This window comes from Lutjanus erythropterus, chromosome 7 (genome assembly GCF_056507025.1).
Source record: "Lutjanus erythropterus isolate fLutEry1 chromosome 7, fLutEry1.hap2, whole genome shotgun sequence".
Classification (NCBI taxonomy): Eukaryota; Metazoa; Chordata; class Actinopteri; order Lutjaniformes; family Lutjanidae; genus Lutjanus; species Lutjanus erythropterus.
In genome coordinates this window covers 17,891,930-17,903,670 of record NC_139323.1, presented here as the reverse complement: position 1 = coordinate 17,903,670, position 11,741 = coordinate 17,891,930, and the positions used below count along the sequence as shown (strand labels likewise).

At 36.7% G+C, this 11,741-nt stretch overlaps 1 protein-coding gene across 1 annotated transcript; it reads right to left on the bottom strand.

The window, feature by feature from the left end:
• Positions 1-5,827: 5,827 nt before the first annotated feature.
• dio1 (iodothyronine deiodinase 1) lies at positions 5,828-10,396 on the bottom strand. Its single transcript, XM_084722205.1, has 4 exons — positions 9,998-10,396; positions 9,761-9,904; positions 7,581-7,780; positions 5,828-5,915 (listed from the first exon to the last, which is right to left on the bottom strand). The coding sequence occupies exons 1-4, from the start codon at positions 10,332-10,334 to the stop codon at positions 5,850-5,852; spliced, it is 747 nt and encodes a 248-aa protein (XP_084578331.1). The 5' UTR covers positions 10,335-10,396; the 3' UTR covers positions 5,828-5,849.
• Between the last annotated feature and the right edge of the window lie 1,345 nt (positions 10,397-11,741).

Below are 11,741 nucleotides of genomic sequence, written 5' to 3'. Positions count from 1 at the left end.
AATACACTTCCATAATACACAAGTATTCGACTGAAACATAAAAAATGCCAGATATAGCGGTTAGTTTTCATTCACCAGGGGTCCTCAACAAAGAATAGTGGAACAACAAGGGAAGGCATAAGGTTGCCAGTTTGATTGATCATAAATTATAGTGATCCTTGTTTGATTATGATTGACTATTAAGTCTTCAAACCTAAACATAATAATAAAAATACTCAGAGGGGATTCCTTAAGACAAAATAATCTCTAACTGGGAGTCCCCGGTCTGATGTGCATCTATTGCAGGTTCCTTACCATGAAACCATATAGCAAGATGTTTTGTGATGTAAAAGACCAGGAGGGATCCATTTTCAGCCTACACTCACTATCAGCACAGAGTAGCTCATTGTTGTGGCAGGTGTGGGAAAATACAGGTGTAAAAAAAAAAAAGGTATAATTGTCCTGCAGCTAACATTACATTCACATCTCCTCTCCTTTCACTGTTACTGCTACAGCAACACAACACACGCACACTCAGCAGCCTGCAGCGGGCAGCGGGCAGGCTGCGCCGGCATCACCACATCACCGACCTCTTCACTTATTTGTGCCTGCAGCAGAGCCAGAGGCTGCTGTAATACACACGCAAGTCAGCAGACCAACAAGAGGAAATCCTGGAGCATGAGGGAAACACACTGCATGCTGTGACAGGAGAAAGGACAAGTGTTTCTCAACCTGTGGGGCTGAGACCACTCCAGTGGGTCACTAGTTAAATATGAGGGGTTAGCAAGATGATTAATATGATAGGAGGGGAGAAAAAATTTAGTTACCAGCCACATTGAAGTGATGTATGCATTAATGCATAAATAATTCTAATTAAATAATACACTATACATTATTCTGAAAAAGGCCATTCTGCACGAGGAGTACTTTTGGTACTTCCAAGTATATTTGTACTTTTACGTAAAGGTAGAATGAGTAGGATTTGTCAGAGCTGTTCATAAATGCACCAGAAACATATTTTCTAGTTGAGCCTCATTCCTAAGATACCAGAAACCAGCGTTTAGGTCCAGAGCACAGAAAAATAATTTTAAAAAAAAGGAAATACAGGCAGAGGGCGCGGTTGGGCGGGGCATTTTATCCCTTTCAGTAAAAAACTTGAATGCATGACTTTTACTTGTAACACTATTTCTACACAGTGGTATTACTGCTTTTACTTACGTACAAGATCTGAGTACTTCTTACTCTTATGGAGTCAAAAGCAAAAAGAAGGGAACCCTTAGGTCCACATGTGAACTGTTATTATCATGTCAGATTATCCTTTACCTGCCCACTTACCACTACCAGTACTATTTCACTGCTAAAATTTTACTCAATTACAAGTAAAAGTACTGGTACTAGAAAAATACTTAAAGTACAGAGTATTTGTCTCAAAAAAGTATTAGTTACTTTTTAAGTGTTGATGTTTAATGCATTATGACTAGGGGGTTGCAAATTTTGTGGATCTTCCTTAATCAATTAACCACTAACACTTTATAATATGCAAAACATGTTTTTTTTTCTCCATTTTTTTCTGTTTCTTTGTAATTTTTTTTTTCTCATTTTATGTCTAAGTTTAAATTTCCTTATTCAACCAACAGCTCTGTCAGTCAAAAAAAAAATGATGATGATTAATATCCCTGCCCCCAAACATTTTGTCTTGTTATTTATCTGTATCTCCTGGTTTTCATTGGCCTGTCTGTGATCAGATCACCTGATTGGCTACTAAATGCAGATGAATGGTTTAGATATTAATTCAAACTGTACTCAGTGTTCAACTATGATTTTAAAAGTAACTAAATAGATTAAATAGTGAAATAAATATTTACAAGTAAATTTTGTCAGTAATGTAAATCCATGTATTACAATATTAAAGTAATTTAACTTGATTACTTTCCATTACTTTTGGATTACCTCAGTATAAGGTGAAATTGTTTAGCCTAATATAGTGTTTTTAGGGCTGCAACTAATGTTTATTTTCATCATTGATTAATTAGTTGATTATTTTCTCAATCAACTGATTAGTTGTTTAGTCCATGAAATGTCAGAAAATGGTGAAAAATGTTGATCAAAGTCCAAGATGACGTCTTCAAATGTCTGGTTTTGTCCACAACTCAAAATATTCAGTTTACTGTCAGAGAGGAGTAAGGAAACTAGAAAATATCCATATTTAAGAAAATGATTTTTTTTTTTACAAAATAAAAAATGACAAAAAAAAAAAAGATTAATCAGTTGCCAAAATAACTAAACTAAGCTGATCAATAATAGACTGATAACTGTTGCAGCTCTAAATGTTTTATGTTCATTCTTAGGTTAATTTGTCCATCTGTTCCTTCTTTTGTTGTGCGCAACTGATTTATTGATTGATTGATTCAAAGAGAAAAACCTGTGACATTTCCACCCAGCACAGCGTCTTTTTTCATGGCAGTGGTGAACTGTCACTTTAAAGTTAATATGTTTTTTTTGTTTGTTTGTTTTGTTTTGGTTTTTTTTGGGCCACTTTATTTTGAAGATGATACAAACTCCAAAGTCTTGGAACCAAACAGAAAAACTGCCTCATGTTTTTCCTGTTTGGCGTAAAGATGGCTTCACATCGCCCTCTGCTGGACGTCAGTGGACTGTCCTCCTTTGAAGAGACCTCTGACCCACACACAATATTTACCCTCCCTGAAAGCAAATTAACTCACTATAGAATCTGGCTTTGCTTTTTACCACAAGATTCACATGTGAACGACTTAACAAAAGTCCACGGTTGTCGGGATCCGACAGTGTTCTGGTTCCTGTCTAACAATAGGAAGTGAGGCTGAGCCGCTGCTGGCTGCTCTCCACAGGATGTGGCCTGGCTGGGCAGCAGCCAAACCTGCTCTCCAACTTCAGAGCCACACAGTTAATATTATGAAAGCTGTAGCCACACAAAACCGCTTTGTTCACTACCATATCCTACTAGTAGACTTGTAACCACGAGCTGTGATCCTGTGCTTTATATATCAAGGTATCAATTACTTTTTTTCAACAGGATTTACTTTTACAGTCACTTTTACACTAATTAGACGAGTCAAGGCCCACATTACCACTAATGCTGCTCTTTTGTTGCCTGAATCATGATGAAAATATTACAGAAGAATATTAAATGAACCCAAATAGAAGAGCAGATGAGGAAAAACTACAACAAAGACAAGAGGAAAGCCAATTTAACTAAGGATATAAAAATATTGGATCTCGCTTTATTTTACAGCTCTTAACTTGCTTTGTATCAAATTAAACAAAAACCCTCATTAGACTTCATTAGAGGGTAATTAGAGACAATTTCAACAGAACTGCTCTGTAAACTATTGTGTATTATTTCCCACTGTTAGACCCTTATTATACTTTATTAGAGAGTAATTAGGGATACATTTTGATTTTGGTTTTTACTTGATAAATCTGGTTCACATATCGTTTTTAAATGGGAAAGTAGCAGATATGTGATTTCACTTTAGTTAATAGTACAGTTCTGTTGAGATGTGTCCCTTATTATCCTCTAAGAAAGGCAAATAAGTGTCTAATAAAAGGTCTAAAGCTGTCTAATAGAGAACATATTTCTAGTTTCTGTGTGATTTAATCCAAATTACGGCTTGTTACGTCTTATTAGTATGCTGTAAGGTCTAATTATAGTATATCTTCTGTCTAACAAAGAACGTATTATTTCTAGTTTCTGTGTAATCTGACACAAAGTACGGTTTGTTATGTCTTATTATTGTACTGTAAAATAAAGTGTGACTAAATACTGTTGTGTAACTATGCCTACCTTGAGGAAAAACAAATATCTGTTGCATCTACAGTACTTTTCATTATCAAAATAGTTATAAGCCATTTTGTGCTCATTCAAATAGACCATGAATAAAACTCAGACCTCGAGAAGCCACAAAATTCACATTTGATTAAACTGTTATATAACACTATAGTAGACATTATTTTAGAGATACTGGAAGCCAAAATCAATGGATGTGCAAAGATTAGACAGTTAGGCATTAACTCATATCAGGATGCCACACTCCACAGCTCACATGTCTGCACGTATGCCCGCTGGATTCAGTGAACCTCCATGACCCACATACGGTACAGTACATTTACCATTTATCACTTCCAGACAAGACAGCAAACAACAGCCACATTGTCATGTGGTGGAAAACTGCTGTGTGCGTCAACATTAAAGCCCCACAGCCATTTTCTCCATTGAAACATCATGTAAGAATAAAAAAAAAAAAAAACCTCTGGAGCTTTGCAGACAATCTTATTTTGAGAAGCGACAGTACGAGTACAGATGTGGGGAACACAATGGCTTACACACAGTTCTCACGCTTCTCACTTTAATAATTTGCTGAGAGTAATAACTTAGATCATTCATGTTTTTATGTAGTGGAGTATGGGAACTGTTCGTTTGGTAACCAGTGTCATGATAAGAAAAACAAAATTCAAATTGTCAAACGTAACAGATGAACAGCAACATACTTAAGAGGTTGATGTGGGAGTCTTCCAATGTTAGTCTTTATTACACTTTAATACAATCATTTAAAAAATTGTTTTTTATCTTGATATAAGGACATTTAAAGGAAATGCAAGACTGTTTAACAAGAGGCTTATTATCCATTAAATGTGTCAAACATAACTCCTTCATAAGGCCTACTTTTAATTCATCAGATCACAGTTACCAGAGGTTTGCACTGAAATCGTCATATAAAAAGCAGGTTCATGTGAAATTATGTTGGAGCGTTCACAGACAATAGAAACCCTGAGGCTAGGTTGCACCAACAAGGATTTTTAAACCTAATTAAATCAAACCAAAACCTTACACTTAACTCTTGCAACAAAATTTCAATTTAAAATGCGATACACCATGAACTTTAAACCTCCTTCCTTTTATGAGTCTGTTCTTTCTTTCAGTCCAGTTGTTGTGTCCGTTTTTAATCTCCTATTATTTGGCCATATTGGCCTATTAATTCAGCCAACCGGTTTTTCTCAGAGAAGGAGAAATTAGGCTTTAGAAATAGGCTGACTAGGCTAACTTTTTAACTTGATATCAAACAATGAAACACTTTAAGTTTTTATTCTAGGTCCCAACAACACAAAATAACTATATATCATATTTATTTATTTATTTTAGGCAATCAAGCATTTCTACAATGATTCAAAATTTGAATTTCACAACTTGGATTTCTTAAATGGAGATTAGTTTTTAATTGTGCAACAGAGCTCTGCTTAATTTTAAATGTGCATTTACTCACTTTAAACCTAGTTTTGCTAAACTCTGAATAGAACTAATCTCATCGTAAAGGTTAGTCTTTGTTGGTACAACCCAGACTGACACAGATTTAAATGCTGGTGGTAGACTTAAAGACTTAAAGACAGTGCAAATCAAGCTCTTTCACTGACTTAAGATCTTTTAAGACTTCAGACAACTTATGCGATGTCTCCTGTGCATGATGTGATATCTCAGATACAAACTCTCGACCCGACTGTCTCTCTGTGTTTCACTTCATCTGGCTGCAGAAGCCAACGGTTTAATCTGTAGCCATCACTAAGAAACACTGAGAGGTGAGTTCAGGCTCAGAGGTCGACAGCTGAGATACGTTTTCAGAGCACGGGAGAGTGAGAAGGCAAAATTAGTGCAGGTTTGGAGCGGTTATAATACTCACACAACGGTTAACAGAAGAGGTGCAAGAGAGCAGCTTTAGGACTACAAGTAGATGTGCTAGTGTATTGATTTGAGTCTGATTACAAAAACAGTGTGGTATTGTATTAAATCAGTGACATACAGTATGTTGGTTACAAAGGTTGGCTTGGCTGAAACAACCTTATTTCATCTTCTCCAGCAACGACCGCACCTCCATGGGATCGTAGCCCCAAGGCCCCATCTTCCCCTGAGGAACATAGAGTAAGGACTATTAATGACACAAAACAAATAACATTTTCATCATTTCATCATTCAACATAACCTTCAGAAAAAACACACTTTCATTTTGATCAGACAACCACAGCGATCGACTGCTTATGTGGATGAAACACTTTGAGACAGAATCATCCCTGGATAAATGCTGTTTAAATCATTTGTAGAGATGAGAGCAACACCAATCTGCATTCCTACATATTGCCATGTGTTTACCACATGTTTTTTCTATTTGTAAACACACACAAGTTGCAGAGCCTCATCACTGCAGACTGTGAGCTGAACAACTGTATTTCACTGTTTCTCTCCATATTAAATGATTTAAGAGAAGCTCATTTTAAATTTTAGCACGATATAGCTGGAGTGAAGAAATGTTCTAGCCGCCTCACTCATGGTGTCACAATAAACCAGCACAAAAATGAAAATAGACACCATACACCAACATGTTACAACCACGAGACAAATGCATTTAAAACACTTAACAATTGCACTTTGGAACATAAAATAACAAATTTAAACTCTCATCAACACCTCATGCGAAATTATACAAATGAGGGCTGTCTCTCAGCCTTTCAGCTGCACAAGTGAATGTCACAATCCACAGCACCCCACAGTGGCTGAAAGACAACATTACGCAAGTTGCATTACACAAACTACATAAGCTTTCCAGACTGAAGTTCAGTTGTAGCCTCATTTAATCTTACTACTACTACTACTACTAATAATAATAATAATAATAATAATAAGAAGAAGAAGAACAATAATAAGAACAATAACAACAGTAATAATAATAATAATAACAATAATAATAATAATGGGTGAAATAATAATAATATTAAATAATCATAAACATCGAGAAAAGAGAGCTGTTATTGGTATAAGCAAATATCCAAATTCAGATATTGGAATATTGGAATTGATAAAAAGAGGAACAGTATCTCTCTAGTTCATTTTGGACCTTTTCATACAGGACAATATATGGAAAGAAAAAAATAAAACTATTTTTTTTTTAAAAAAACTGCTTCCACCTGCTATTGGAGGCTGCTGCTTTGTGCATATTGAAATCATGGTAGGCAAAGGAAAATCATACTTCATTAAAGTGTATTTGACTTGAACACAGTAATTTAATTTGTACAGTAATTTGAAAAGTGTTTGAAACAGCTGTTGCGTATTTTGAAACAGCCAATAAAATGCAGTAAGCTCTCCGTTTCCTTGCTTTATATTCAAGTAATGAATATGAATATGGTCATCTGCATGAAAAATAAAGAAAAAGGAGAAAATCTGATTCTAATAATCATACATTTATAGTGATCGATTGAGATGATTGATTGAGATGATTACCACAAGAGGTTTCCACTATAACAGTAACAGATGTCAGAGACATGTCTTTGCCATACAATTAAGTTCAACTTCTGGCTCAGCTAACATGAGCCTGGCTCCACTCCAAGAATCTGAGTGCTGCGTCTGTCTTTCACTGCTCCTTCTCACGCAATAGCATGAGAAAAGATAATGTGGGGACCTTTACACCCACGATGCTGGTATTACTTTAAATTGCACGATTACATAAGAGGAGCAATCAGGATCACATAAAATAAAAGAACAGGAATGTGCCTTTGTGTAAGCCGTGCACAGATCTCACCTTGTAGACAACTTTCCCAGCCTGCAGCACATAGAGCCTCTCAGGCAAGGCGCCATACTTTATGGCGGTGACATCGTTCATTTCATCCACGACCACCGGACACAGGGGCTCCTTTTTGACCAGGATCTGTGCTGCGGAGAGCCTGTCCTCCAGGCTCTGGTGCTGGCTGATGTCAAAGTTGTTGGTAAAGGCCCAACCATCTGACACAGAGATAAAGAATTTGATTTCACCGGAGTGACTCTGAATGCAGCTGAACAACAAAGTTAAAGGTGCAAGAAGTGGTCCTGAAGAGAGATAGGAGATTCTTGAGTCTGATTCCCAGGTCGTCAAATACCTGAGAATGAGACTCAACAATCAGCGAACTCACCAACTAGGGTTGCAAATCTTGTGCATTTTCCTTTAACTGCTAGTTTAACATAACAATTAATAATCTATAAATCATTGTTAATAAATAAGATGCAAAACACGCACCTTTTTCTCTGTGTAAGTTTTATTTAAACAATTATAGCAGCACATTAATTATGTGAGACTAATTAATGAAGCACAAATAATTTGAATGAACAGAATAATAAAACAGGAAAGCCTCTTGCTTGTCAAATTACTGTCATTTCTGGACTGACGAGGCAAACCAATCCAAATCGTGAAAAAACATTTGAGCGCCGCAGAAATGGTACACAAAACATACATTGTCCACTACTAAATCGATTAATCATTAACATCCCGATTACTGACCTGTGATTAGCCAAAGTCTCCTGTCACACACTAGATTTTCTAAACCTTGTAAACAGCTAAGAGGATGAGCCGAAGTCCAGCTTTTTTTTTTTTATTAAGCCACTTGAATTACAGTATGCTTAAAGGTTATCGTGGAACTTCTTCCCAATAACGTCAATAACCTTCCTACCCAGCTTTAAGGAGAAAACGTGCATTACAGTTTCAAGAGCGAAAGCTGTTTTATTCGGGTGAATTCAGCCCAGACTACGGCTTTGTTACTGCCTGATCTGTAAGCACAGAAGTTCATCTCATGGACTTTTCTACAGTTGTTTTATTTGTTTTTGGTGAACTCAACAATAGACTGATTTAAATGTTTGACTGTTTTGCTTTTCAAGAATTTTCAAGGTGCATTTTCAGGCTTTGGCAGCACCTTACAGCTTGGGTAAATTAAACAACCAAAATTATGTTTTGTGACAGCATCCTACAAAAGGGTGATGAATTAAAGGGAAAATACAACAAGGTTTCGTGTTTCAAAATGTGTCACCTGTCTGTAAGCAGACTCGGCACCCTATACAACCTGGCTGAGCCAATATTTGAATGATTTTATTTCTTTTGTGAGCAAACTATTCAGTCGAGTAGCAGTTTATTATTAAAGTAATATAATTGTAATTTAAAGCTGTTTTAAGCTAAATGAAACCACTTTTAAAAACCTGAAAACAGTGAAATTCAAGTGTTTTCAAGAATTTCCAGCACCTGCACAAACCCAGATTTTGGTTAAAAAAAAAAAAAAAAAAGACGACATAAGTCTTTTATAGTTTTCTTGTATAGAGAAATGTTTTCCATCAGGATGAAAGGTTGTGAGGGTCACTGATAAATACATATTATACTGTTTATTTGAGGGTAAGGAAAATACTTACAAGGTGCACGTCCATCTTCAAAACTTCTAACAAGCTTATTTTTGTCAAATGTGCACTTTTATGTATGGCTGAGTAATATATCAATATTATATTGATATTGTGATATGAGACTAGATATCATCTTATCATGATATATCACCAGCGTTGTATTTTCCTGGTTTTAAAGGCTGCATTACATGAAAGTCATTTTCTGAACTCATCAGACTGTTCCAACTGTTCTATTATTTGTCTTTACCCACATTTTTATTATATCCACATTACAGATGATCAGTCGTCAAAAATCTCATTGTGTGAATACATTGTGTAAGCACCAACAGTTATATTGTCGCAATATTGATAGTAATTTATTTATTTATTTATTATGAGATAGATATATTTGATTAAAAATATTGGGATATGCCTGTTGCAAAATTGCCTAAATTTAATATTATTTATAAGCCCAGCCCTAGTTATAGGTAGCGCTAATAAACTGTCTTTCACCTTATAAATATTTTATGTATGCAGCAATAAATGTAAAGTTGATTATTACTTCACCTGTCGACTTTTTCTCACCTGTTGAATGCGCCTCGGCGATGTAGACCACCAGAAAGTCAGCGACATCGCGACAATCCTTGACGAGTTGCTTGAACTCCTCAAGTTTGTAGATAAACGGGGGTCAGGTACAACTTCCAAAACTCAACACCAGCGGTCTGCTGCCTGCAGAAAAACAAACAAACATACAAATACAGCTCAAAATTAAGGAGCAGAGAGTGAAATTAACCTGAACAAATCAAGAGTCTCATGGTGCACCTTTCAAAAACTTGCAGATGGTAGTTTTCTTTCCCTCCATCGTGATCACAGGTGAGTCTGGAGCGTCTCCTCCTACAAACGCCTCCTGACCGAGAGACAGCCACATGTGCTGGGAGGCGGTTTTGAGAAAATTTGAAGAAGCAAAGGTAGGACCCCAATCTTCATACTTAAAGTTGGGATTCTGGGTCATGGTGGTCCTTTCACCCATCCTGAGGATGATCTTCTTGCTGAGGCTTGGAGAAATGAACTGCATGATCCTGGTTATGAGGCCGAATGTCATCATGAAGCAGAAGTAGCATACTGTCGACAAGTAGACCATCACTTTTTGCAGAAACATGTTTGCTCCTTGGCGGTGAGGTCCCGTTTTCACAGCGTCTTTTGCAGATCCGACTGTTTAACATGTCGGTTAACGCCCACTCGGATCAACAGCTGCTGCCTTCAAGGACCATCTCCGAGCTCGTACTTTCTAGATCCCAAGTCGCAAAGACTTTGGTGGAAACACTGAGTTTGCCTTGTAAAGTGTGGCTGAGTTCCGTTCCCCTTGAAATGTGTCCTCGTTTCTTCCCTACACCCTTCTTACCTTTTTAATTCCAAAAACCCAAATTGATGTTGTCTTACCGGACCTCCCAGAAATTATGTTACTTAAAGGTTTCCCTTAAGGAGGCTTTGTCCAAAGAGGCAGGCTCATTCCCATGTTCTCAGGGTCCTATGTTCCCCATATTTATATGGCACATAATATGGACATTAAGGGTCCTATGTTGCCTCAGTCAGGCCCTTCCAGTGGAACAACTCCAATTTGAGTTTTCATTAATTGGTGAATGCCTGTGGCTATAGCCTTGTCACAGAACTTTCCATTAAGGAAAATGGGAAATCTCATAACTCAATATATTCCCACTGTTGTACAGATCTTCCAGAAAAATTAGGTTTCTACTAGTAGAAGTTAGGTACATAACATCATTTTCATGCCAGCAGGACCTGCTGATAAAACAGAGATAATTTTAGAAGTAGTTTAATAAAGAAATGTATTTTTTTTAAAAAAAGAAGTAGTTTCGTAATGTTGAAATTACAAGATAAGAGTAATTTCAGTCCACCTACTTGTTTAAAGGTGTTATGAGGAATGAAAAAACAAATAGTTTCTGGGTTTTCTAAGTATTTCTTTTCTTTGAACCATTTTACTTTAAATGTCTGGTTCAGATTCGTAAAAATCCAACATCTCGAAGCCAACCTCAATTTTTTAATCTGATAAATTCCCCTCTTTAGGTGGTGATGTTTATTCTTCCAAACAAAATCAGTGAATATTTTGTTGATTTCTTTGCATGTGGAGTCATTCAGTGCTAAAGGACTGTGAACTGATAGACACACCCAGAAGTTGTATAAGTGACACCATGAGTTTCTCCCTCTGAAACTTAACAACGATGCAACTTAATAAAACGTTATCCACTAAACATTTACTTTCATCTGCCATGGAAACTCATTTTTCCTGTTATTTTAACACTGAATGAAGGCAGGAGAGGACACTGGGAAATAGGACTCTGAGAACGCAGAGCCTTGGGAACCTAGGACCCTGGGAACATAGATACGCTCCCTACCCCATAATGTAGAGACATGCAACCATATCAGGGCCCTTTTTTGAAGGAGCTGGCATGGCTGGAAGTTGATTATCCCATGTGTGGCCTCAGCACCCTGAACATTACATTGTGATTTGGTCAGATAACAGTTGACATTTCCCACCAAACTAAAGGGA